Below are 27,571 nucleotides of genomic sequence, written 5' to 3'. Positions count from 1 at the left end.
AATGCAGTACTTGGGTGCAGTCTCAAAAATGACAGAATGATCTCTGTTCGTTTACAAGGCAAACCATTCAATATCACAGTAATTCAAGTCTATGCCCCAAACACTAATGCCAAAGAGGCTGAAGTTGGACGCTTCTATGATGACCTATAAGACCTTCTAGAACTAACACCAAAAAAAGATGTTCTTTATCATAGGAGACTGGAATGCAAAAGTAGGAAGTCAAGAGATACCTGGAGTAACAGGCAAGTTTGGCCTTGGAGTACAAATGAAGCAGGGCAAAGGCTCAGAGAGTTTTGCCAAAAGAATGTGCTGGTCATAGCAAATGCCCTCTTCCAACAACAGAAGAGATGACTCTACATATGGACATAACTAGATGGTCAATACCAAAATCAGATTGATCATATTCTTTGTAGTTGAAGATGGAGAAGCTCTATACAGTCAGCAGAAACAAGAACAGGAGCAGATTGTGGCTCAGATCATGAACTCCTTATTAACAAATTCAGACTTAAATTGAAGAAAGTACATAAAATCACTAGACCATCCAGGTATGACCTAAATCAAATCCCTTACGATTATACAGTGGAAGTGAGAAATAGATTCAAGGGATTAGATCTGATAGACAGAGTGCCTGAAGAACTATGGACTGAGGTTCATGACACTGTACAAGAGGCAGGGATCAAGACCTTCTCCAAGATAAAGAAATGCAGAAAGGCAAAATAGTTATCTGAGGAGGCCTTACAAATAGCTGAGAAAAGAAGAGAAGCAAAAGGCAAAGGAGAAAAGGAAAGATATACCCATCTGAATGCAGAGTTCCAAAGAATAGCGAGAAGAGATAAGAAGACTTCCTCAGTGATCAATGCAAAGAAATAGAGGAAAACAACAGAATGGGAAAGACCAGAGATCTCTTCAAGAAAATCAGAGATATCAAGAGAACACTTCATGCAAAGATGGACATGATAAAGGACAGAAATGGTATGGACCTCACAGAAGCAGAAGATATTAAGAAGAGGTGGCAAGAATACGCAGAAGAACTATACAACAAAGATCTTCATGACCCAGATAATCACGATGGTGTGATCACTTCCCTAGAGCCAGACATCCTGGAATGTGGAGTCAAGTGGGTCTTAGGAAGCATCACTATGAACAAAGCTAGTGGAGGGGATGGAATTCCAGTGGAGCTATTTCAAATCCTAAAAGACGATGTTGTGAAAGTGCTGCACTCAATATGCCAGCAAATTTGGAAAACTCAGCAGTGGCCACAGGACTGGAAAAGGTCAGTTTTCATTCCAATCCCAAAGAAAGACAATGCCAAAGAATGCTCAAACTACCACACAATTGCACTCATCTCACATTCTAGTAAAGTAATGCTCAAAATTCTCCAAGCCAGGCTTCAGCAATACGTGAAACGTGAACTTCCAGATGTTCAAGCTGCATTTAGAAAAGGCAGAGGAACCAGAGATCAAATTGCCAACATCTGCTGGATCCTGGAAAAAGCAAGAGAGTTCCAGAAAAACATCTATTTCTGCTTTACTAACTATGCCAAAGCCTTTGACTGTGTGAATCAAAACAAACTGGAAAATTCTTCGAGATGGGAATACCAGACCACCTGACCTGCCTCTTGAGAAATCTGTATGCGGGAAAAGAAGCAACAGTTAGAACCGGACATGAAACAATGGACTGGTTCCAAATTGGGAAAGGAGTATGTCAAGGCTGTATATCATCACCCTGGTTATTTAAGTTACATGAAGAGTACATCATGTGAAATGCCAGGCTGGATGAAGCACAAGCTGGAATCAAGATTGTCGGGAGAAATATCAATAATCTCAGACATGCAGGTGACACCACCCTTATGGGAAAAAGCAAAGAGGAGCTAAAAAGCCTCTTGATGAAACTGAAAGAGGAGAGGGAAAAAGCTAGCTTAAAACTCAGTGGGAAAGACCCTGATGCTGGGAAAGATTAAAGGCAGGAGACAGAGGATGATATGGCTGGATGGAATCACTGACTCAATGGATATGAGTTTGAGCAAGCTCCAGGAGCTGGTGATGGACAGGGAAACCTGGCGGTGCTGCAGTACATGGGGTTGCAAAGAGTCAGACAGGAGTGAGAGGCTGGACTGAACTGACACTTCTGAACTTCACTGTACTTTGATCCCAAGAACTTCCAATTGAAAGTTTATAACCTTTGACCAACATCTCCCCGTTTTCCTCATACCCTAGCCCTTGGAAACCATGATTCTAATCTCTGTTTCCATGAGTTCACTTTTCTAGATGCCACCTTAAGTGATATCACACAGTATTTGTCTTTCTCTGTCTGACTTATCTCATTTAGTATCATGTCCTTGAGATCCATCTCTATTGTTGAAAATAGCAGGACCTCCTTCTTTCTCATGCCTGCACAGTATTCCACTGTGTGCATATATGCACCATGCCATCTTTATCCATTCATTCATAGATGAACTCTTAGGTGGTTTCCTTGTCTTGGCTATAGTGAACAATGCTGCAATGAACTTGGCAGCGCAGGGATCTCTTTGAGATCCTATTTGCATTTCCTATGGATATATACTCAGAAGTGGGATTGATGGATCATACGGAAGTTCTATTTTAAATTTCCAAGCAACCTCTCTATGCTGTTTTCCATAGTGCCTGTACCAATTTACATCCCAAGCCACAGTCACAAGGGTTCCCTTTTCTCCACGGCTTCCCCAACACTTGTTATCTTGTCTTTCTGATGCCAGTCATTCTCACAGGTGTGAGGTGATTGCATTGTATTTCATTTGAACAGGACTGCTCCACAGACAGAAACTTTCACCCACTGAACACTGAGATAACAGTCCAAAATACACTAATCCAGCTGTGTATACTAGAGAAAAATCCTTCAAGTTTTCAGTAGTTCATCTGTCAATAGCCTAATGAAGGGCAACAGAATTTAGAGACCAGTGAAATATGTTGAATGTCTAAGGGACAAGTGAAAAGAAGAAGGCAAGGAATGGCCATTCTAGTGTACAAGAGTCATAATACATGACGAAAAAATTAAAATTGCATAAAAAAATAAGACTACTCAAAATTATTCATAGAAATCTTTAAAACTGTCTATGAAGTAAGATAAACATGGTTTTGTGTCAAGAACAAGTTCATATTTCCCATCTCAAGTTCTTGACAGGGTGAAACCTCACTGAATTTTATTTTTCTCTTACAAATGGGTGTTCCTAAAAAGATAGTGTTTCACTCAAACCTGACAGAGGAATATAAATTAAGGAATGTCTTAAAAAAATCTTACAGGCCAGAAATAGACCCACACAAATTCAGTCAACTGATCTTTGAGAAAGCAGCAAAGGCAACTCAGTGCAGAAAGGCTGGGTTTTCAACTGGATATTAAGATGAAAAAAAAAGAATTCCTGATACAGACCTTACATCTGTCACAAAAATTAACTCTAAATGGATCACACACCTAAATGCAGAGCACAAAGCTATGAAACTTCTAGAAGATAACACAGGAGAAAAAGCAGGTAACCTTAGGTTTGGTGATGACTTTTTAGCTGTAAAACCAAAAGCATAATCTATGAAAAATTTGATAACCTGGAGTTCATTAACATTAAAAACTTCAGCTCTGCCAAAATTGCTGTTAAGAGAATAAAAACATGAGCCACAGATTGGGAGAAAAGTCTTTACAAGAAACACATCTGATAAATATACAAAGAACTCTTAAAATTAACTCAACAAGAAGAAAACAACCTGACTGAAATATATGCAAAAGACCTGAACAGACAGCTCATAAAATAAGACAGATGTCAAATAAGCATAAAGATGCTCAACGTCATCTTCCTGCATGTGTTAGGTTGCTTCAGTCATATCCAACTCTCTGTGATCTGATGAACTGTAGCCCGCCAGGCTCCTCTGTCTGTGGGATTCCCCAGGCAAGTATACTGGAGTGAGCTGCCATTTTTTGCTCTAGGGGATCTTCCCCACCCAGGAATCCAACCTGGGTCTCCTGCATTGCAGGTGGATTCTTTACCAACTGAACCACCAGGGAAGCCGCAATGGAAAACTACTCAGCCATAAAAAGAATAAAATTTGACATTTGCAGCAACATAAATGGACTTGGAGGGCATCATGCTAAGTGAAATAAGGCAGAGAAAGGCAAATACTATATGCCATCATCATATGTGAAATCTAAAAACACAACAAAACAATAAAGAAGCAGATTTACAGATACAGAGAACAAAACAGTAGTTACCAGTGGGGAGAAGGAAGAGAGTGCAATATAGGGGAAGGGAAAGAAAGGGTTATTATGGAATTATGTGAAATCATGTGTGTGTAACTCCCTAAAATTGCACAGCACTACCTAGATAGCATATTCAAAAGAAGAGACATTACTTTGCCGACTAAGGTCCGTCTAGTCAAGGCTATGGTTTTTCCTGTGGTCATGTATGGATGTGAGAGTTGGACTGTGAAGAAGGCTGAGCACCGAAGAATTGATGCCTTTGAACTGTGGTGTTGGAGAAGACTCTTGAGAGTCCCTTGGACTGCAGGGAGAGCCAACCAGTCCATTCTGAAGGAGATCAGCCCTGGGATTTCTTTGGAAGGATTGATGCTAAAGCTGAAGCTCCAGTACTTTGGTCACCTCATGCGAAGAGTTGACTCATTGGAAAAGACTCTGATGCTGGGAGGCATTGGGGGCAGGAGGAGAAGGGGACGACAGAGGATGAGATGGCTGGATGGCATCACTGACTCGATGGACGTGAGTCTGAGTGAACTCCGGGAGATGGTGATGGACAGGGAGGCCTGGTGTGCTGCGATTCATGGTGTCGCAGAGAGTTGGACATGACTGAGCAACTGAACTGAACTGATAGAGTTTGTTTATTAAATTTTAAGCTTTTACTTTGAATTGGGGTATAGCTGGTTAACAATGTTGTGATGGTTTCAGGTGAGCAGTGAAGGGACTCAGCCATAAATATACACGTATCCATTCTCCCTCAAACTCCCCTCCCATCCAGGCTGCCACATAACACTGAGCAGAGTTCCATGAAAGTACTATAGAATTTAAATAATCATTTATTCAATTAAAAAAAAAAAGAAATTCCTGGGTTTAAATACCAGTTCTACCATTTACAATGTAATACAGAAAAGTTACTTAGCCTCTCCATGCTTTAGTTTCCTTGTTTGTAAACTGTATGCCACAGCTCAGCTCACTGTGTAATCCTGGACAAGTTCCTTTGCCTCTCTTGGTTTCAGTTCCCACATCAAGCAATGTTCTAAGAATTAACTCAGACAACATTTATAAAGTCACTAGCACGGGCTTGTTTCCACTTTATGCTGAAAAGGAACAACACCGTAGCTGAGCCTTGAGTACAGCTGCAGACTCAACCCTTTTCTGAGCCTATGTGATATCTTGGTTGGAAAGACTTCCTACTGCCTTAGGAACAATAAGGATTATCTTTATATCTACAATTTTTTCAGGAAAAGTGGAAGGCACTGTCAACGAGAACTTGAAAGAAAGATTTAAAGTACAAATTTAATGTACCTAAACACACACACGACAGACTGGACCATTCTAACTCAAACTGCGAGAAGAAAAAGCCTCCCTGTGAATCCATTTCCAAAATGAAGGCACCCACCGCATTTAGCCCTACGGCTAGGAAGGGCACCTGAAACTAGAGAGGAGGCCTGTCAGACGAGACATTCAAGCATGGGAGGACTAGAGCAGCAAGCCACTTTAGGCTTCAAGCTACGGAGAACAAGCACAGAGACTCTGCTTTCAAGCACTGCATTTTTAATGTAGCAGTTTAATGAGGAATGGAGTCTAGGGAAAAACTGGACCACTGACTGATAACAAAGAAAACTATAATTCAGATCAAAGGGAAATAATGTAAAAATCATGGCATCAAACAGATTGGGAATCAAATTCTGACTGGGTCTTCTCCCACAGGTGTAAACATCAGCAAAGAACAACTCTGATCCTGACCCGCCTCCTCTGCTAAACAAGAACTGCGATGCTCACCTCACAGGAAGTGGGAGAATTAAATGAGAAATCAGGTATGCAGCATCCGGCGCCACGTCCATCTCACCATCCCTGCTCAACAAACACGAGTTCCCTCCCGTTACCGTCCACGCCCCTTTTATAAAATCAGCAAGCATCACAGAAGGGTTTGGAAAGGCATTTCCTTGGGTCTGGATTCATAAACTTGGGTCTATTTGGCAGGCAGATTCTCTGAGATCACAAGCCTGAGTTACACAGGCCCAAGATCTGGTGAGCAGCCTGGCCTGGATCAGTGTGGACATCTGGCTCCCAGGCCAATGCCTAGAAAGACTGGCCGGGCCCAGAGGGCAGCACGGGTGGCCAGGAGACAGCCAGAAACCAGAGCCGCCGAGAAAAGGGAGGATTACTTGAGCTTCGGCTCCCGTCCTTCGCTGGTGTACTGCCAGCAGATGAGCCCGATGAGGTCCTGCACCCTGGCGCTGGCCATAGTCACCACCGTCATCGGCAGCAGTCTGTCCTGGCTCGAGTGCAGGGGGAGGTAGACATCGATCTTCTTGGTCGCTGTTGTGCCCACGTGACCCTGTGGACAGAGCACATGCGTGAGGCTAAAGCACAGAGTTCCGGTCACGCAGACCCCACTGGGCTACGACGCCTGCCCTCCAGGACCTGCGCTCTCATTCTTTGGGCACAGACCAACTGATGAGCCTGGGGTGGTCCTGAAGGGGAAACGCTGCTTATAGTTTTAAGAGTTCTGTTGTTTTTGTTTTTTCTAATTTGAATTTTCTGCTGCTCGAATGGATCCAGCTCTGCCAGCAGCGACTACGACTAAAATGAACAAATCAGAGTGGTGGGCAGACCTAATGCTTGGTGTCAGGAGACTTGTTCTGCTGCTTACTCAGAGTGACCCTGGCATCAGCTGCCCTCCCTGAGAACGGCTATATCACTCCCTGAGACCTTAGGCTAAGCCGCCATATTCTCTGAGGAAGCATTTAGCAGTACTGGAACCAAGTGCTTTCTTTCTCGGAGACGAAGGGGGGCTAACTCCATTATGCAGTACATCTCTTTACTTCACTCATCTGAACTAAAGTTCAAGGGTCTCTGGTCTCATGACCGCCCTAACCGCCACACTCACACTGACCTACATGTCCCTAATCCCTCCCCCACGCCTCTCTCTCCTCCCTCCCAAACCGTCCACTCCCCTCTGGAACGCCTGCACAAATCAGCAAACTCCCCATAAATCATTACTTCTTTTTAAAAAACATTCCTCCTCCTCTTTGCTGTAACTGAAACCTGCCAGTCATGAGGCTACTACTTCCTCTACTGTCCAGAAGACTGTTTTGCTTTGTTCTTTTTAACCTCCAAACCTTTAAGGCCAGCAGGCAGAGTAGGTATTCTTGGTCCTGCTATTTCCAAACTATTAATTCTCCTTGCTTACAAAAACTCCTGTTCCTTTGAGACCCCAGCCACCCAACTACACCATCCTCTCTCTCCTTTCCTGCTTCTGTTATCCACCAGCCTTTGCTCATCCTGCTCCCTCACTAAGGCCTGAGTTCTTGGCCAGTCTTTCCCACCCCAATTCCTGTCATCATTCTAAAAGAACAATCTGTCCAATACCCAAGGCTCTCAATCCCTAGACCATGTCACCCCCAATGCCTTTTCATCCACTCCTCAAATCACTGATTGTACTGCGTACATTGGAGATTTATAACAACGCCAATATCTCAGGTCAGAACACCGACTCACTGAATACACTTTAAATTTTTTAATTAGATTAATTAGTTTGTTTTTAAATTTGGGCCTTGCCACATACCTTGCGGGATATCAGTTCCCTGACCAGGGACTGAACCTGGGCTGTGGCAGTGACAGTGCCGAATCCTAACCACTAGACCACAAGGTGAAAACCTGAATATACTTTAATATACCTCCACCTCATCTATTCAAAAAGTCCCTCAAATTCTGTAACCTATAATCTGTTGAACCAGCTCTTAATTTATCTTTCAGTCACCCTTATTTCCCAACACCCCACCCCCAGACTACATAGCCATTACAGCCTTATAATCATTCCTTTGCAGATATAATTTGTAAAAATATTTTTATTTATTTATTTGGCTACACCAGGTCTTAACTGCAGCACATGGGATCTTTGCTGCCGTGAGCTAGATCTTTTAGCTGTGGCATGTGGGATCTAGTTCCCCGAACAGGGATCGAACCCAGGCCTCCTGCACTGGGAGTGTGGAGCCTTGGTCACTGGACCATCAGGAAGTTCCACAAATACAATTTTAATACGCTCTTACTCCCCTGGACACGGTCAGCAAAGCATCAATCTTGTTTGACCCCAACCCTCTGCATTCCTCAGCTAAACACTGGAGAAAAATCACATAACCGTACAGATGGATTTTACTTTAAATCCTATGATGATAAAACTCAGACACTCAGCACAGTACAGCAAGCCTACTGTATCTCCTGATCCAACCTGCACCCCACCTGAGAACACTACTGCACACTTCTCTCCTCAAACTTCCCATGAACCGTGCCTCTTGACCCTCAGCCCGTCCTTCCCTCATGTCCTGCCAACAGATGAAAATTGCAGAGGACCCCTGAATGACATGGGTTTGAACTGCAAGGGTCCACTTGTAAGTGATTTTTTTCACTCGATACAGACTACAGTACTGCACGATCCACAGTTCGCTGAATCTGTGGATACCAAACTGCATCATCAAATTTGATTACGTTACACTCCTGTCTGAGTGGCTCCTATGATACTCTGAATGAAATCCAAACTCCACGCAGTGTGCAACAAGGCACCGCATGATCTGACCCTTGCCTAACCCCCCAATGTCATCTCCTGCCTCTCTTCCCCCACCTACTTCAGCTACACTGGCCTTCTAGGAACGTCCTGAATGTGTCCCTTGACTGCTTCTTCCCCTCTTAAGGCCACTGCGAGTGTTCCCCAAGTATCTAGGAGGCTCTTTCTTACAGCTTTGGCATTCTCTAACATGTGGCCTTGGGCTGGTTACTTAACTCTTCCTCTTTCTCATACATAAGGTGATAACGATAGGATGCGCTATCTATTAGAGTTCTTGTGAGGATTGCTACTATTGGTATCCTTATTCAAGGCTTAGCTCACATGACACCTCCTCAGAGAAACCTCCACTGATAATACTATAGAAAGAAGACCTTTCCACAGTTGACCTCTCACTCTTGTCTTGTTCATTTCCTTCAGAACGCTTAACAATTTGGTATGACATATTTATTTGTGGGCATCTTCAGTGCATGCCTTCCCCACTGGCCTCTGAGCTCCCATGAGGGCAGCCGTAATAATGTTTGCTTTGTTTACTGCTCTGTACACAATGGCTAGCACTGTGCCTGGTGCACAGAAGACTCTCCAAAAAAAAAATCTGTTCAGCTACAGAATGAATGCATGAATGACTCAAATGCCTACTGGGACACATGGTAGGAACTCAATAAATGTTAGTTTCTTCCATCCATCCCACTTGTCCTACTTCTACGGGCCTGTTTCCTGGTAGCAGATGGAGATGGAGGGACTTGAGCAATCAACTGGTTCCATCTTTAACACGCTCTATAGGACTGTATCGATCTAAAGGTGGAAAAAAAATATCAGAACTAGGGTAAGGAAATACATAAAAGCAGTTTAGAAAACATTTTAAGAGAAATTCCACTTCTCATATAACCCAGCATCTAATATTAGATCCATAGGGTTGTTTTTTTTTCTTTATTGTCTTCCTTCTGTTATAAAAACAAATACAAAAGATAATTTTCCTACATAAAGCTCTCTCTCTCTCTTATGCACACATGTGTACATGCGTGTGTGCACACACACACACACATAGTTTTTAGCTTGGAAGTAATAACTTCAATGACTAGCAAAGATGTCTCTAAACAGCACGTGTCATTTTGTTAGGCAGTCAAAAGGTTAAAATGAAAACAGCTGCAATCTTTCTGGAGTAGGTTTATACACCCTCTTACCCCTCTCTTCTCAAACTCATTTTCAGACCTCCTAGTTGCTGTCACTGCTCTCCCTTCTTATTTCTCTTTATTCCTCCTCCTTTCTTGGAAGAACTTGGAACTGAAGGGCTATAGGAATCACAGTATCTCAAGATATAAAGATTCAATGAAATGACAAATGTGAACGTACTCTGTAAACTATAAAGTGCTTTAGAAATGCAGTGCAGTGTCTAGAAAGGGCCTAAGTTTCATAATCAGACCCATTTCTATTACTCAAGTCTATTAAAGGTCACATGAGGCCAAAGATGGATGCTGTAGAAGTCCTATTAATAAAACCTATTATTACAATAAGAGCCAACATTTATTTACAGCTAAGCATTAAACTCTGCTAAATGTCTGCCTAAGTTATTTAATTCTCACAATCACTATAAGAGGTAGGGTTCTGCCATTACCCTCATAATATAAAAGAGAAAGCCAAGGCTTACAAGGCTACAGTCATTGGCTCAAGATCCCATAACTGAAGAGCCAGGACTCAAATCCATGTCTGTCTGACTCCAAAGCCACCACTCTAAACATCAGCACCTCTTTCACTAAAGTTATCCTAAATAGAATCAGTCCCCACTCTCCAAGCCTGGACACCTGTCTCCTGCTCCTTCTCAAAAACACGCCGAAAACACTGCTGTTTCCTCGAGAGGGAGCATTCTAAGGAGCTGCCCAAGGAGAACCAGTGGGGACTGCAACTCTGGAAATCACTACCACTGTCATCTGACTGCAAGAAGTCATCATTGTCTAGGAAATGAAAGCAGATAGTTATATAGTACCCTCTATTTCATAGTGAAATAGCAAGTGTGGGGAAAACTATGAGAATAAATACGGCACATACTTATTAAATGAATAAAGCACTTTATCTTTTTAATCTTCTAATTCCATCTTGAGGCATTGATGACTGGGGAAAAATGCCTTGCACAAACCTTGAAATTATGTATTTTTTAATAAGGAGCCTCTTCAGAAAAAACTCAAGGTGGTGGCAGTTAGCTCTATCTAATAGTCCCTGTGTTGCAATATTTAGAGAGAATCATCTAAAACATAAAACAATCCATCAACATAATAGAAAGTAATTAACTTATTTAAAAAAAAGAAAGGTGACCAAAGGATTAAAAGTATTCATCACACATCAAGGCAAGCAATATTCCAAAGAGCTAACATCTAACTATTAAAAAGCAACTAGCAATAAGCAAAGATCACATCATACAGTTTCACTGTGTGGCAACATATGTGTTTCACAATACAGAAGTGGGGAAAGGGAGGCATAATTAGAGCACAAGGGAAGGGTCACAACAGAGACCGGGGAAACTGGTTTAGCTCCACCCTTCCCAGTCTCTCATGCATTCAACACAAACCCACTGGACACCATATGGGCTCTGAAGACAAAGTTAAGACACAGTGCAGATCTTCATCAGATTCATGGTCTGCTGAAGATCTATACTGTACAATGTGTGAAAAGCTTTAAGAGGGAAAGTACAGGCTACTATGAGAGCTCAGAGGCAACCTAGAGTCAAGACCGTTCAAAAAAGCCTCCTAGATTAAAAAAAAAAAAATTTACCCTTCCATCCAATAGAACCATTAACGCAAGGAAAAGACACTTACTGCATTTCAATACTTTCTATACCAATATACAAAAAAGTGAACACGAATTCTCCCTGAGACATGGGATTTTAATTTTAATTTTCTGCTTTATATTTTTCTGCATTTTCTAAACTGAGCATGGTATTATTTTTATAATTACAAACAAAATATTTATCATTAAATGACCAAAAAGGAGAGAAAAAGAGCTACTACACAGAGCCTAAGAGAGCTTTAAGTAAGAGAAAGGACCAACTTTGAAAATGTAGCCTATGTTAAGGTACCTGGCAAAATTTATTAAGGACACACTATGTGCCAGTGCTATGATAGGCTGTTGGGAAAATAAGCTGAAAATATAACTCAGATACTTTCAACGGCAGGTTAAGTCATTTTTATTAAAGAAAGAAAAAGTAAGAAACTCACATTGAGCTGGCAGGTTTGGAGTTGAACAACTCTCTCTCCAGAGCAGCCCCCAAATTGGGAAATGCCCCTGGTTCAGGTGTCAGAAAGAAAGGTATTCTTGAAGCAAAACTATTCCTCAACACAAACGCAACTGATGAAGACCAACTAGACTTCAGAGTTCACATTACACGGCTTGTCCATGATAGCCTGGCCAATGCAGCCAAAATCTCAAACTCAACGTGTCCAAGACCCATTTCCTCCTTCAGCTTCTCTCATTTCATCTTCGATCTCATTTATGGCTCTCACCACCTACTCCATTACTCAAACTAAGAACCTTAACTCCTTTCAAACATCTCTGAAATATTTCTCAAATCTTTCTGCCCTAGTTCAAGCTTCATCACTTCTCAGCAAGACCATTGCAGCAGTCTCTTATCTCCCTGTCTCTAAAAATCTCTCCTCTCTCCAAATCTTTATTTTCTTACTGCTACTGAAGTGATTTTTCTCTGATCACTGACCATGCCTATCACACAGAAATAAACGATGGCTCTCCCCAGTGTTAGCATTCTAGTTCTCTAGCAAGACAGTTAATACCCTTCACATTCTGGTCTCAATGTATCATTGCTAAAGTATATTGAAGACAGGTGAAGAGCACAGATTCGTGCTCAGCCAGACCCAGGTTTGAATCCAGGCTCTGCTGCTTTCTTAGCTGCTAGACCAGAGACTTTGGGCAGGTAACTGTACTCCTCAGAACCTCCCTTCCCTTACTTAGAAAAGTAAATAAATTTTATATAACATGCCTGACATATAGCCATGAAACAAAAAGTGCCTCTCTTCTGTCCCTTAAATGCCTCCTTTTCCTAGAAGGTGGAAGCCCAAATTAATTTCCCCTTCTCTGCCTCCTGGTGGCTCAAACGGTAAAGCGTCTGTCTACAATGCGGGAGACCTGGGTTCGAGCCCTGGGTTGGGAAGATCCCCTGGAGAAGGATATGGCAATCCACTCCAGTACTGTTGCCTGGAAAATCCCATGGACGGAAGAGCCTGGTACACTACAGTCTATGGGTCACAAAGAGTTGGACACGACTGAGCGACTTCACTTCTCTGCCTCCTAGCAATCTGACTCGCGCAGCCATATGGTTTCATTTTTTCTACCTACCATTACCATGTCCTTTCCCAGTCTCACGTAATGGTACATTATATAAAGGAGAAAACTGTGTCTCACCCATTTTATATTCTCCTAGGGCAAAGAGTGCAGCAGGGGTGTGGTACTGGCTCACTGAACTGAAAGAAGTCCTCAGACTGGCTTTCAGAATGGGCCTGCCACTCCTCCCACTCCTCTCCTGCCCCAGGCAAACCACCTATACCTCTTCTACTTCCCAGGCCACTCTTTCGGAGCCCTCTCTCTTCTCTAAAATACCCCTAGCACCTAACAAGGTGGGTATGTAGTGGTTCTTAATAGTTACACATATTGATGGGGTGAGGATGAACATTCTTTTAACACACGATTTTTAAACACCTGCATATAGCATACAAAGGTACTGGTGGGCCCAAACAGAAAACAATCTGTCTCCCATGTAGAGGACCCAAGTTCGATCCCTGGGTCAGGAAGATCTCCTGAAGAAGGGAATAGCTACCCACTCCAGTATTCTTGTCTGGAGAATTCCATGAACAGAGAAGCCTGGCGGGCTACAGTGTCCATGGGGTCGTGAAGAGTCAGACATGACTGAGCAACTAACATTTTCACTTTCATAAAGGTAAGGTACTATTAACCTATTCCTCTGTTATTAAATGGATGTTATTACAAATACTATTCTCAGAAACATTCTCTTATATAAATGTTTGTGCTCATATGCTAAGGAGTCGATTACTAGGACAAAGAATATGAATGCTTTGTGGCTTGTGATATATATTGCAAAAGCTCACTTTTTTAAAAAGTGTCTTTATGCCAATCATGAAATATCAGTATTATGAACTGTATGTCATCCAATTAATCATTAGTTTGTAAAATGTAAAGACTTAAAAATTTAAAATAACTTCTATACATGGAATATGAATGGGTATAGAAATGAAATATATAGAATTTGAACATCATGATGAATTAAAATGTTATATCTATTCCAGATTTTTCCCCATCTGATCCCATTAATTAAAATAATATACATTTTGCTGCCTATCACAAAGTTAATATCAAAATCATGTACCTGGTAGTTTCCAAAATAGAGGAAGCAAGAAGAACAATAGATGGCATTCAGTTAAAAATCATCTTGAATTAAGAAACATTATATCAAGTGAATTAGCTGAATTAAGTCTTAAGGACAGTAGGTTCAGTTAGCAGCACTACTGAACACCAAGGCTTATCAATAATAAATTGAATATCAGACCTCAAAACTGTTGCTAAGTGTTCAATTTCTCTGTCAACAGAAAGGAACAGAGAAAGGATGGACAGCTTGGCTTCTAGAATTAAAGAGACAAAAGGCAGGCAACATTATTCCATTAGTCACAACTGCACCAGCAGATCATTATATGTAATTTTAATGTAGAAATAAATATATCAGTGTATCCAGACAATGTAATGATGCAAATTGATAAAAGGATTATTTGTGGCCTCAAAAGTTAAAACTCTTAAAAGGAATGGCTGCAGTTCCATTCCACCAGTACCTTCTTCCCTAACTCCCTCAACAAGGACCAAAGGATGCTACAGTCTACCAACAGCCTGTGCTTAGTCAGACATGTTGGGCTCTTTGTGAATCCATGGACTGTAGCCCACCAACCTCCTCTGTCCATGGGGATTTTCCAGGCAAGAATACTGGAGTGGGTTGCCATGCCGTCCTCCAGGGGACCTTTCCAACCCAGGGATCGAACTCAGGTCTCCTGAATTGCAGGTGGATTCTTTACCGTCTGAGCCATCAGAGAAGGCCTACCAACAGCCTAGCCTTTAATAACATGATATCAGACTTGGGAGAGGGGTCTCAGATTGTCATTATACTGATGATGGTTAGGGGACTTCATTTGATCACAGAAAGGATTTTAAGCAAAATTGAGCCTATTTCTGGCCTAAGCCAAGTTTAATCAACTATGAGAAATTAAACAGGGGTCTATGTGAAGAAGAAACAAAAACCCCAGATTGAAGCATTCTGCTTTCAACAAATGCTGGCTTTATGAGTTCATGGAAAGAACTCACTTTTTTACATACAAAATAATGGCACTGAACTTCTCAATAGATTTTGTATAAAATTCTATGACAAATCCATTCAGAACCAGGGGCTTGACTCTGTAGTGCTATCTTAACCCTCAATAAATCTGGAATGCTTAAAGGCTATTAAATTAACATTTCCCTGATCTGACACCTGTAGTCAAGTTAATTTGTCAAAAACATTCCTATAGTTTGTCACTGGACACTGTATTTTCTGACAAGTTAAGTTTAAAATAAAATTGACAAAATCTCATTAATTTCCTCTGAATCACCAACCTTGGTTACATTAAGCTTTTATTATTAAGAACGTCAACTGTCACTCTTTCTTTAACAAGGTCAAGTTCTGATCTGGGTACCTCCAGGATCCTTATTCTATTAATAGGAGCTAGTGAGGCTTGCAGTATGGTGATTAAAAGTGTAAGTTGTGGAATCAGAAAGACCTGGGTTCAATTCTCACTTATTGTGTGTCCTTGGACAATTTTACTTAACCTATCTGGGTAACTATTTCCACAGAGAAACGGTGTATTATAAAAGTACCTCTTCATGGAATTGTTGAAAGGATTCAATCAGACTACCCAAATAAAGCACTTATCACTGTGCCCAGTCTATAGTAGATGCTCAGCAAATGTTGTTTCTTCATTAAGCTGTCTTTTTCTCCCCTAGATTTAAATTCAGAGACTTGGAAAAAAAAAAACAAACACAAAAAACCTTCATTGCCATTCATACTTTTAAAACTACAAGGAATTTAAGGGTCATCCCCTTTAAAACATTTTCACCAAATGGTTATCCTACGAGCTGTCCTGATGAACTTTCCACTGATGAAGTACCCACCACCCTCTGAAGTCTGCAGGTAAACAGTTTTGATGGCTAAAACATTTCTTTACACTGGGGGACACTTTCTCTGCAGCTTTTACCCACTGATCTTAGTTCCAGGCCTCAGGAAACTGGAAAAACTTCGCTTCAGTCATGTTCAACTCTTTGCTACCCTCTGGACTGTAGCCCGTCAAGCTCCTCTGTCCGTGGGATTTTCCAGGCAAGAATACTGGAGTGGCTTGCCATGCCCTCCTCCAGGGGATCTTCCTGACCCAGGGATCGAACCCATATCTCTTATATCTCTGGCATTGGCAAGTGGGTTCTTTACCACTAGTGCCACTGGAGTCCATCTCCATAGACACCCCTTCATATATATATGAGAATCTCCAATAAAATAACTCAGCTACTAAACACTGTGGAATGAGCCAGACTATCTATAACCCTTTTAAAGAGTACAAGACAGCATAGAAAATATTATTTCCATTCTTTTTTCTTAGGCTGATCATTTTCTGATATTTTCTTTCTATAGCATCTATGATAAATATGTGGCTTCCCTGGTGGGTCAGATGGTAAAGAATCTGCCTGCAATGCAGGAGACCCGGGTTCAATCCCTGGGTTAGGAAGATCCCCTGGAGAAGGGAATGGCAACCCAGTCCAGTATTCTTGCCTGGAGAATTCCATGGCCAGAGGAGCCTGGTGGGCTACAGCCCATGGAGTTGCAGAAAGTCGGACTTGATTACAGTCCTGGACCTAAAACAAGAAAAGATATTGTTGCTTGCAAGTAAAGATTTTCTCTATTTAAAATAAATCTTCCTTGTTTTGATATTCTGACAGTCTTTTCCCACTTTTGAAAAAAAAAAAATGCCTAGAGCTATTGTTTCAAACTGTTATCACGTGAAATTTGAGTAACAGCCTTGAATAATTTTTTTTAAGACATCAACTGAAAGACCAGGTATCATTCACGTTTGAATACCAGTGAGAAATTTTACAAAATGGTGGAAAGGGGTGACAGGGGAATGAAGGAAAAAAATAAAAGAAAGTCTACCCATACTGCATCTGGAATAATGACCATTTACTCTTAGTCTTAAATTCAGAAAGCAGTTCCTGATGCTACCAGGTTTCCCTATCATGGATTCTGTTCACTAGGGACCTCTTTGCAGAGTCTACAGAACTGACCTGGCCCTGGCCCTGCCAGCCTTGAGTGGTCTAATGTTGGGCAAGCTCATAACCTCTCTGAAAGTCAATTTCTTCAGCCATGAAATACAGATGAGACTTCTATCTCAAAAGACTCACTGGACAAAGCAAAAATAAAGCATGTTGAAGTTCTCTGTGAACTGCAAATTGTCACATAATGTCAATTAATCCTTATATTGTTACTTACGCTGTTGCTCAGACCAGGCAGATCTTCAACAAAAAGTCCCTTCAAACCAGGTTGAGAAGTGGAGACAACAGGGAAAGATCAGTATTTATGAGAGAAGAGCCATAGAATTCTTTCCTCACTCAGCCTCAGGACGGTCACAGCCTGTACCAGGAGGTGCTCTCACAAGCACAATCCAGCCATCTTAAAGCTTAATGGGATGTAAAGTGTCCATTTTGAATTTTCATAGCCATTGTGGGATTCTTTAGATCATTAATGGTACATAGCACTTTGCATTCAATTATACAAACAATGGGTTCTATGATGATGATATTATCAGGGAAAGGTAATTTGCATGAACTAAGTCCCATCACCTAGGGTAAGTTTAGGGACCTCTTCATTTTTAAATCATTTATATAATAAAATCAATATGCTTTAAAAGTAAAACTAGGTTTTTTAAAAACCATAAAGAAGAGTTACATGTTTTAAACTCTATCAATTATCATAATATAATGAGTCTTTTTAAGATTTAATATCAACTTTTAAGATTAAAACTCAATGGAGAATGTATACTTGGCTCCATTACTAGATGATGTATCTCTAGAAAAGGTTACAGTAGAGCCATTATCACCCTCCTAAATTATATGGAAAATTTGGTACAACCCTCCAAGTACCCCAAGGACAATTTAATTCCAGAGATAGTGAAGTATTTGGAGAATACAACATTGTATAAATATTGAAGGAGATAATTCAGGTGCACCTATCATATTCATTTCTTGCAGGGTTTCAGTTGGTTAAATGTTTCAAAAATTTTAAATGTCAACATACAACTTCAGGGACTTTCCTGGCAGTCCAGTGGTTAAGACTCCATGGTTTCAATTCAGGTGGCACAGTTCAATCCCTGGTCAGGAAACTGAGACTTTGCAGGATGTGCAGTGCAGCCAAGTAAGTAAATAAATAAACAAACAAACTGACTTTACCATTAAGTAAAAGAGTCTTTGAAAAATACAAATTAAAGGCCATGCTATCTCCATAATTTTGAATAGCTTTTTAAAACCCACACATTTCTGTACTGTAGTAGGTTCATGACTGCTTTATCACTTTAAGACTCAATGTTTCTTGATGATATAATTCAAAATTTCACTGAATCATAATTTAGGAAGTCATAAAAACCTCTTAAAATTAATCTTTCATGCACATCTAGCTTATCCAAAGTTAGAATTTAATTAGATGGCCTTGGCACAAATGGGCTTACTACTTTATTTGCTCAATCAGTGTATGTCTCTTCAGTAATTATAATTAATTCAAGTCCCTGACGCACCTCCTAGCAAACAATGTAAAAACATCAGACAAAATGGAAATAAATAGCTTTATATTTCTCCAATTACAAAATTCACTTTCATCCTCAAAATGCACATGTGAAATAACTGGGAGAGGTGTTATTCTCAACAAGCAAAGGTCACACAAAAAGTCTACACCTCTGGTGACAGAGAAAGATGGTTGTCTGCAGCAGAAAATACATTTTTTTTTTTTTACACTATGAAAATGGTACAACTGCAAAGAGCCAGTTGAGAAAGTTCTGCATCTAACAGTTTGCAAGTACATGTTGAAATATAAACAGGAGCAAGGAAAAGAACTAGACTAGAGATCTCAAGAAAATTAGAGATACCAAGGGAATACTTCACGCAAAGATGGGCACAATAAAGGACAGAAATGGTATGGACCTAACAGAAGTAGAAGCTATTAAGAAGAGGTGGCAAGAATACACAGAAAAACTGTACAAAAAAGATCTTCATGACCCAGATAATCACAATGGTCTGATCACTCACCTAGAGCCAGACATCCTGGAATGCGAAGTAAAGTGGGCCTTAGGAAGCATCACTACAAACAAAGCCAGTGGAGATGATGGAATTTCAGTTAAGCTACTTCAAATCCTAAAAGATGATGCTGTGAAAGTGCTGCACTCAATATGCCAGCAAATTTGGAAAACTCAACAGTGGCCACAGAACTGAAAAAGTGTATGTTTTTATTCTATTCTCAAAGAAAGGCAATGCCAAAGAATGCTCAGACTACTGCACAATTGCACTCATCTCACATGCTAGCAAAGTAATGCTCAAAATTCTCCAACTAGGCTTCAACAGTACATGAACCATGAATTTCCAGATGTTCAAGTTGGATTTAGAAAAGGTAGAGGAACCAGAGATCAAATTGCCAACATCCACTGGATCATCGAAAAAGTAAGAGAGTTCCAGAACAACATCTGCTTTATTGACTATGCCAAAGCCTTTGACTGTGTGAATCACAACAAACTGTGGTAAAGTCTTAAAGAGATGGAAATACCAGACCACCTACCTGCCTCTTGAGAAATCTGTATGCAGGTCAGGAAGCATACTGGACATGTACGGAGGTCCAGTCAGCAGTGGACATGGAACAACAGACTGGTTCCAAATAGGGAAATGAGTACGTCAAGGTTGTATATTGTCACCCTACTCATTTAACTTATATGCAGAGTACATCATGAGAAACACTGGGCTGGAAGAAGCACAGCTGGAATCAAGACTGCCGGGAGAAATATCAATAACCTCAGATATGCAAATGATTCCACACTTAACAGCAGAAAGTAAAGAAGAACTAAAGCGCCTCTTGATGAAAGTGACAGAGGAGAGTGAAAAAGTTGGCTTAAAACTCAACATTCAGAAAACGAAGATCATGGCATCTGGTCCCATCACTTCATGGCAAATAGATGGGGAAACAGTGGAAACAGTGAGAGACTTTATTTTGGGGGGTTCCAAAATCACTGCAGATGATGACTGCAGCCATGAAATTAAAAGACACTTGCTCCTTCGAAGAAAAGTTATGACCAATCTAGACAGCATATTCAAAAGCAGGGACATTACTTTGTCAACAAAGGCCTGTCCAGCCAAAACTATGATTTTTCCAGTAGTCATGTATCGATGTGAGAGCTGGACTATAAAGAAAGCTGAGTGCTGAAGAATTGATGCTTTTGAACTGTGGTGTTGGAGAAGACTCTTGAGAGTCCCTTGGACTGCAAAGAGATCCAACCAGTCCATCCTAAAGGAAATCAGTCCTAAATACTCATTGGAAGGACTGATGCTGAAGCTGAAACTCCAATACTTTGGCCACATGAGGCAAAGAGCTGACTCACTGGAAAAGACCTTGATGCTGGGAAAGATTGAAGGTGGGAGGAGAAGGGGACTACAGAGGATGAGATGGTTGGATGGCATCACAGACTCAATGGACATGAATTTGAGTAAACTCCAGGAGTTGGTGATGGACAGGGAGGCCTGGTGCACTGCAGTTCATGGGGTCCCAAAGAGTCGGAAATGACTGAGCAACTGAACTGAAATGACCAGGGTCCAAGGGCTTCCCTGGTGATTCAGTGGTAAAGAACCTGCCTGCCAATGCAGGAGACACGAGTTCGATTCCTGGGTTGGGAAACCCAGGGAAACCCCTGGAGAAGGAAACGACAACCCACTCCAGTATTCTTGCCTGAGAAATACCATGGACAAAGGAGCCTGGCAAGCTGCAGTACATGCCGCCAAAGAGCTGGACACAACTTGGCGACTAAACAACAACAAACCAGGGTCCTATTACTTCTCATGCATCATCTTCTCTAACATGCCCAACATTCCTATGAGGATTGCTCACTGGAATTTGAGATGGTTGGATGGCATCACAGACTCAATGGACATGAATTTGAGTAAACTCCAGGAGTTGGTGATAGACAGGGAGGCCTGGCGTGCTGCGGTTCATGGGGTCACAGTCGGACATGACTGAGCGACTTAACTGAATTGAACTGAAGTCACTTCAGTTGTGTCTGACTCTTTGTGACCCTATGGACCATAGCCTGCCAGGCTCCTCTGTCCATGGGATTCTCCAGGCAAGAACAATGGAATGGGTTGCCAGCCCTCCTCCAGGGATCTTCCCAACCCAGGGATCAAACCCATGTCTCTTACGTCTCCTGAACTGCCAGTCGGATTCTTTACCACTAGCACCACTGGGGAAACATGGTAGGCTGTTCCAAATCTCTCAGTTGGGAGTGGGTGATGGAGGGCGTGGAGGTGGGAATCAAGATTCTAACCCAGGTCTGTTCCATCCTAAAACCCTCCCCCCTTGGTGAATCCTAGTCCTGAAGAACTCGTGGGGAGGCCTGAATATCTAGGAAAGATCACAGAGGCTGCTGGCTCGTGTTGTGGCCAGTTTCAGAACTGAGGGTCCCAGTCTGAGTTAGAAACATCCCTCTGGCTAAGAAGTGCTGGGAAAGTCAGAATTACTCCTTGCCTTCCACTCTGCCCATCACATGCGCTTGCAGCTCTTCCAGGGACTGCTGGTCCTAGAGAGGGACACCAGGGTAACAGCTTCCAGAACAGTTCCCTCTTGTGTGCAGGCACAAGGCAGAAACAGTTACAGACTTCCTTGCTGCTGGGCACACAGCAGGAGCTCAATAAATCCTCTCTGTTTCAGAGAATAAAAACACGAGGGCACACCAGCTCCCTGAAGAGGAGGCAGAACCCTCCACTTCAGTTCTCAAAACGCAGTGGTCAAGTACCAACTCATGGGCCTCAGAGAATCCTCACTCTTGGGTTAAGAGACTCATCAGTAATTGTGAGGTGCAACTGTACCAAATGTGGTTACCCAGGTGGTAGTACCCAAATGTGCATCGATAATGACAAAGCAAGAAAATAACAGTTTGGTCCTTGGAGAGGCAGGCAAGCTGCCTATGACATAAACATGGCACAAGCTCCAACACAAGCCAAAGGTCTGATGAGACAAAGGCCCGTCTCAGGTTGCAATTCTCTGCGGAGACAGGCAGCGCGAGACCCTCTCACTTGCAGCAACTGACAAGCCACCAGGGCCCCAGGGTCTCCAGGGCTTTTCCTCAGCTACCTGGTGTTATTTCCCTCCTGTTCATCCTCAGTCGTAGTCAGCCCAATCTCCTCTGAGGTCCTAACTAAACCAGACACAGGGAGAATCGGGATTTTATCTTATTAAAATAGATATGGCTAATTTGTCTTTTCAAATTCATTTTAAATTAAATTGGATTTCCTCGGAAGGCTGCTAGGTCAGTTCCCCTGCTGCGAATGCAGGACAAAGGTTAATTGCACGCCCTTCACCAGCTCTTCTACTCTCCTGGGCAGCTCTGATAACCTGCCCCGGAGAGGTGGGGAAGGCTTCAGTTTATTGGGCGATAATGTAGCCATTAGAGCCATTTACCATTATGCCAAGAAATGTTTCATTTTTTAAAAACTAAGTAATAAGATATGATAGCAATAACATGAATGAAATGCAACGGTGTTACCAACTGATGGTTAGTTCTTCTAAAATGCTAATCCCAAAGAATAAGAGGGTAACCTATTTGCTTTCCTAAAGGAAGACCCCAGTAGAAACAAACATACACACCCTCCAGGAGCAGACCGCTTTCTGGTTCCCGTGTAAAATTCCATTAACGTTTTCACTTAATTTATCTCATTTAAACTGTCTATGTTCATGAAAATTTAACCCAGTAATTCCCTGTTATACAAAGCATAACAAAGTATGAATATTTAAATACAATGTAAATAAAACACTTTATCAATTATATTTTTGTATTCTAAATTAGTGACTTCACTTAGCATGTCTGCCTTGCACAGCACCATACTATTTTTCAATTAAAGGTCCAGATGTTTCAAAGGCTCCAGTAGGCAACGGCAGTTATGAGAAATGCTTTATCTGCATTGTAATCATTACCACCACATCAGCTCCAGGCTGCATTAACATACTCATGTTTTATTCCTGCTCCCCTTCTAACCGAGCAGGTAATTATACAACACAGCAGAGAAACACAATCCTAAGGGCTGGACAATTTCCTTACAAGCATCCACCTGAGCAACACATTATCTTAAAAATTTTGGAGTGATTGTTTAGCAGGAACACACTGATCATTCAGAATGATTTTGTTTCTTTAAAATAAAGAGCGGATCACAACCGTACCAAGACTAGCATCAAATAGTTATTAATAAAATGCAAGATGGCCTGTACATACACGCATTTATGTATACTGAAAACCAACTAGAAGTTTGTATGTGTGAAAACCACTATCATTTGTTAGAATCTAAGCCATTTCTTCTCATTTTGAATGCCAGTGTCATCTATCTTTATTCTTACTATCCAAAAATGACAATTCACCTGACCGGAGACTGACCAAGTATAGCCACTATCTCTGTGGCCATTGGATTAAAAACTACACACACACACACACACACACACACACGCGCAGGACAAATGCAATTCTGACAGCTGTAACAAAAAATGCTATGGCATTTATTATTTCAATAAATGACTCTCCCACCCAAAATATAAAACAATGACCTATGTTACAAGAGATATGTTATGCTTAGTAAACACAGTATAATTTAATGGGAAAATACAGTTTCTCATTGTGAAGAGAACCTCTAACAAAATTAATTTCAATTTTAAAATTATAAACATTTTTATATTTTGAAATATGCCAACAGGAGATGTCCTAATGAAGATGCTATTCAAAAGATAAATGCCTTTACAAATATTAAAATCTCAGACAGGTCAAATCCTGGCAGGTTACACTTCAGCATCTGAAAGCAGACAGCTTTCGCTCCTTCCTGACGGAACCTTAGGTGGAACGTTTTTAATACATCACCATGTCACTTTTTAATGTGCCCCAATCTATTAACCACATGGCAAACTAACAGGGATTTTTAAAATATGGGTTTTATGGCTTTGTGCTAGTGATTAATTAAATAAATAGCCACCGTTTCACAAATCATTCCTCTAATTAGTCTCAAACAGACACTTTGCATTCACTGGTGTTACTGCCATCTGAAGCTCCCAGAAGGGCAGGGCTGGTGTGGCATGGCCGCGTGTCTGCACTTTTGGAGCCCACTGTTGCAGCCGCCCCGGTTGGCACCCCACCCTGCCACCCAGAGGCAGAGGTGCCGTCTTCACAGGTGCCACAGTCAGCTGGAATTTGATTCCAGCTGCTCAGAAAAGATGTTCTCCTTAATTATTCTTCCTCACCCTAAAGGAAACAATGAAATAACAAAGGAATAAAGTGCAACTTCCAGCTGCTAAGAGAAGAGGCTTCACCAACACAGTTCATGAAGTGACTAAGAAAGTTGGCCACAGTTATCCAGTTTAGGAGTAAGTAGGGTGCAAGGGCAAACAGACTTTCCTTAGAACTCAAATGTTCTAACGAACTCAGTTCGTTACCTTGAACTGAGATATTAAGCAATTACTCCCAAATCCTATTATTTAAAAGATACGATTCAAAGTCTGAGAAGAAGGTCACCCTTTTTGAAACTAATAGGAATTCAATCTAGCTTGTTTTAGTAGTATATTTTAAAAGATGATAATTCCTCTGAAAGCAAATTAAACTTGGGAGATAATTTTTAGTGTCAGAAAAAAATCAAATGGGGATATCTAAAGAATCCAATTTCCTTTAGGAAATACATTAAGTAGTTTCCTAATCTTGGTATTTAAACTTCATTAGGAAGGAAGGAGGAGAGGGAGGGAGGGAATGAGGAAAGGAAAGGCAAGGAATAGAATGAAAAGAAAAAGAAAGAAAGGAAAAGGGGGAAGGAAGGTGGAAGGGAAAGAGGAAGGAAAAGAAAAGGAGGAGAGGGAAAGGAACAGGCCTTTTTCTAACAGGAAAAGGAGTGGGGAAAAAAAGAAGGGGAAATTTAGCAGGGCTAACACAACCAGGTGGGCTGTAGACCTTCTGCAGAAAAGGCTATCCTCATACCTCTTCCATGAGAACCTCTCTAAGAATGGGAGGAGGAAATGAAGTGCTGCAGAAAAGACAAGGACCTTGAAACAAGACACACCTGCACCCTCAGCTAAATCATATAATTCGATTTAGCCTCAGTCTCCTTCCAACCTGTAAAGGATTTTAGCCCCTACTCTCTAGAATTATAGGGACACTGAGATACTGTGGATAAAGCATCTAGCACATTTCCTGCCCCAAAGAGAAGTTCCATAAAGGATGGAGATGGTGACAGCAGTGAGAAATGGGATGAAGGCAGAGCTTAGGTGACTGCAGCCAACACTACAAATGCTGTTTCAAGTGTGAAAAACATGGACAAAGGCACACACGCTGTACAGGAACACAGAACATGACATTCACGGCGCTGAAGAAACCCAAGTCACTGGCAACTAAGAAGAAATGGTGTAGTTTCTCTAACTCTCATCTTTACTGGGCACAGAGATAGGGGAGGGGTGTCTCAGAGATAGTCTCAGATGAGACAGCTCAGGTGGCAGAAATTAGAAAGGAAATGAATGAACTTTCGATTTAGCAGACCGTAATTTGAATTCCAGCTTAACTACTTAAAGTTGTGCAAACGCAAGCAAATCTGTTCACCTCTCTAAGTCTCAGTTTCCCCAGCCCAAATTGGAGAAAACAATATACACTTTATAGGGAATCTGGGAAGAATGAATAAAATAGCGTACAAGATACTCTGGCATATATTAGACACTCAAATAGTTTCTATTACATTAAGTTACATCACACAAAATTCTGATAATCATTTATGATCCACAAGATTTTCAATTCCATGTGGTTTCACCTAACATTATACTGACTGGGACAACAAGTAGCACGAACTGAAAAACCAAGAGAAAAATTTCAAAAATGGAATGAATTATAGTATCAATGCAGGAAGACAACAAAGATATAAAATGTGTTTTTATGACTGGCTCATGATTTCAGCAATACAGCAGCTAATATGTATTAAACACTTCAGTTCAGTTCAGACGCTCAGTCGTGTCCGACTCTTTGCGACCTCATGAATCGCAGCGCACCAGACCTCCCTGTCTATCATCAATTCCCGGAGTGCACTCAGACTCACGTCCATCGAGTCAGTGATGCCAGCCAGCCATCTCATCCTCGGCCGTCCCCTTCTCCTCCTGCTCCCAATACCTCCCAGCATCACAGTCTTTTCCAATGAATCAACTCTTCTCATGAGGTGGCCAAAGTACTGGAGTTTCAGCTTCAGCATCATTCCTTCCAAGAAATCCCAGGGCTGATCTCCTTCAGAATGGACTGGTTGGATCTCCTTGCAGTCCAAGGGACTCTCAAGAGTCTTCTCCAACACCACAGTTCAAAAACATCAATTCTTCGGTGCTCAGCCTTCTTCACAGTCCAACTCTCACATCCATACATGACCACAGGAAAAACCATAGCCTTGACCAGATGGACCTTTGTTGGCAAAGTAATGTCTCTGCTTTACAATATGCTATCTAGGTTGGTCATAACTTTCCTTCCAGGGAGTAAGCGTCTTTTAATTTCATGGCTGCAGTCACCATCTGCAGTGGTTTTGGAGCCCTAAAAAACTAAAGTCTGACACTGTTTCCACCGTTTCCTCATCTATTTCCCATGAAGTGATGGGACCGGATGCCATGATCTTCGTTTTCTGAATGTTGAACTTTAAGCCAACTTATTCACTCTCCACTTTCACATTCATCAAGAGGCTTTTTAGTTCCTCTTCATTTTCTGCCATAAGGGTGGTGTCATCTGCATATCTGAGGTTATTGATATTTCTCCCAGCAATCTTGATTCCAGCTTGTGCTTCTTCCAGTCCAGCGTTTCTCATGATGTACTCTGCATAGAAGTTAAATAAGCAGGGTGACAATATACAGCCTTGACAAACTCCTTTTCCTATTTGGAACCAGTCCGTTGTTCCATGTCCAGTTCTAACTGTGGCTTCCTGACCTGCATACAGATTTCTCAAGGGACAGGTCAGGTGGTCTGGTACTCCCATCTCTTTCAGAATTTTCCAGTTTCTTGTAATCCACACAGTCAAAGACTTTGGCATAGTCAATAAAGCAGAAATAGATATTTCTCTGGAACTCTCTTGCTTTTTCCAGGATCCAGCGGATATTGGTAATTTGATCTCTGGTTCCTCTGCCTTTTCTAAAACCAGCTTGAACATCTGGAAGTTCACAGTTCACGTAATGCTGAAGCCTGGCTTGGAGAATTTTGAGCATTACTTTACTAGTATGTGAGATGAGTGTAATTGTGCGGTAGTTTGAACATTTTTTGGCAGTGCCTTTCTTTGGGATTGGAATGAAAACTGACCTTTTCCAGTCCTGTAGCCACTGCTGAGTTTTCCAAACGTGCTGGCATATTGAGTGCAGCACTTTTACAGCATCATCTTTTAGGATTTGAAATAGCTCCACTGGAATTCCATCACCTCCACTAACTTTGTTCGTAG

The 27,571-nt window shown here is 41.4% G+C and overlaps 1 protein-coding gene across 4 annotated transcripts in view; it reads right to left on the bottom strand.

The window, feature by feature from the left end:
* Positions 1-27,571, bottom strand: part of MAPKAP1 (MAPK associated protein 1) — a 236,410-nt gene that overhangs the window by 117,918 nt on the left and 90,921 nt on the right. For all 4 annotated transcript variants that reach the window (XM_068964854.1, XM_068964864.1, XM_068964872.1 and 1 more), the window contains one exon: positions 6,384-6,556. In XM_068964854.1, the coding sequence (XP_068820955.1) occupies positions 6,384-6,556 (173 nt within the window). The remainder of the gene's footprint in view (positions 1-6,383; positions 6,557-27,571) is intronic.

This window comes from Capricornis sumatraensis, chromosome 1 (genome assembly GCF_032405125.1).
Source record: "Capricornis sumatraensis isolate serow.1 chromosome 1, serow.2, whole genome shotgun sequence".
NCBI classification, from domain to species: domain Eukaryota; kingdom Metazoa; phylum Chordata; class Mammalia; order Artiodactyla; family Bovidae; genus Capricornis; species Capricornis sumatraensis.
The sequence above is the reverse complement of the archived record's forward strand: the minus strand, read 5'-3'. Positions and strand labels throughout refer to the sequence as shown.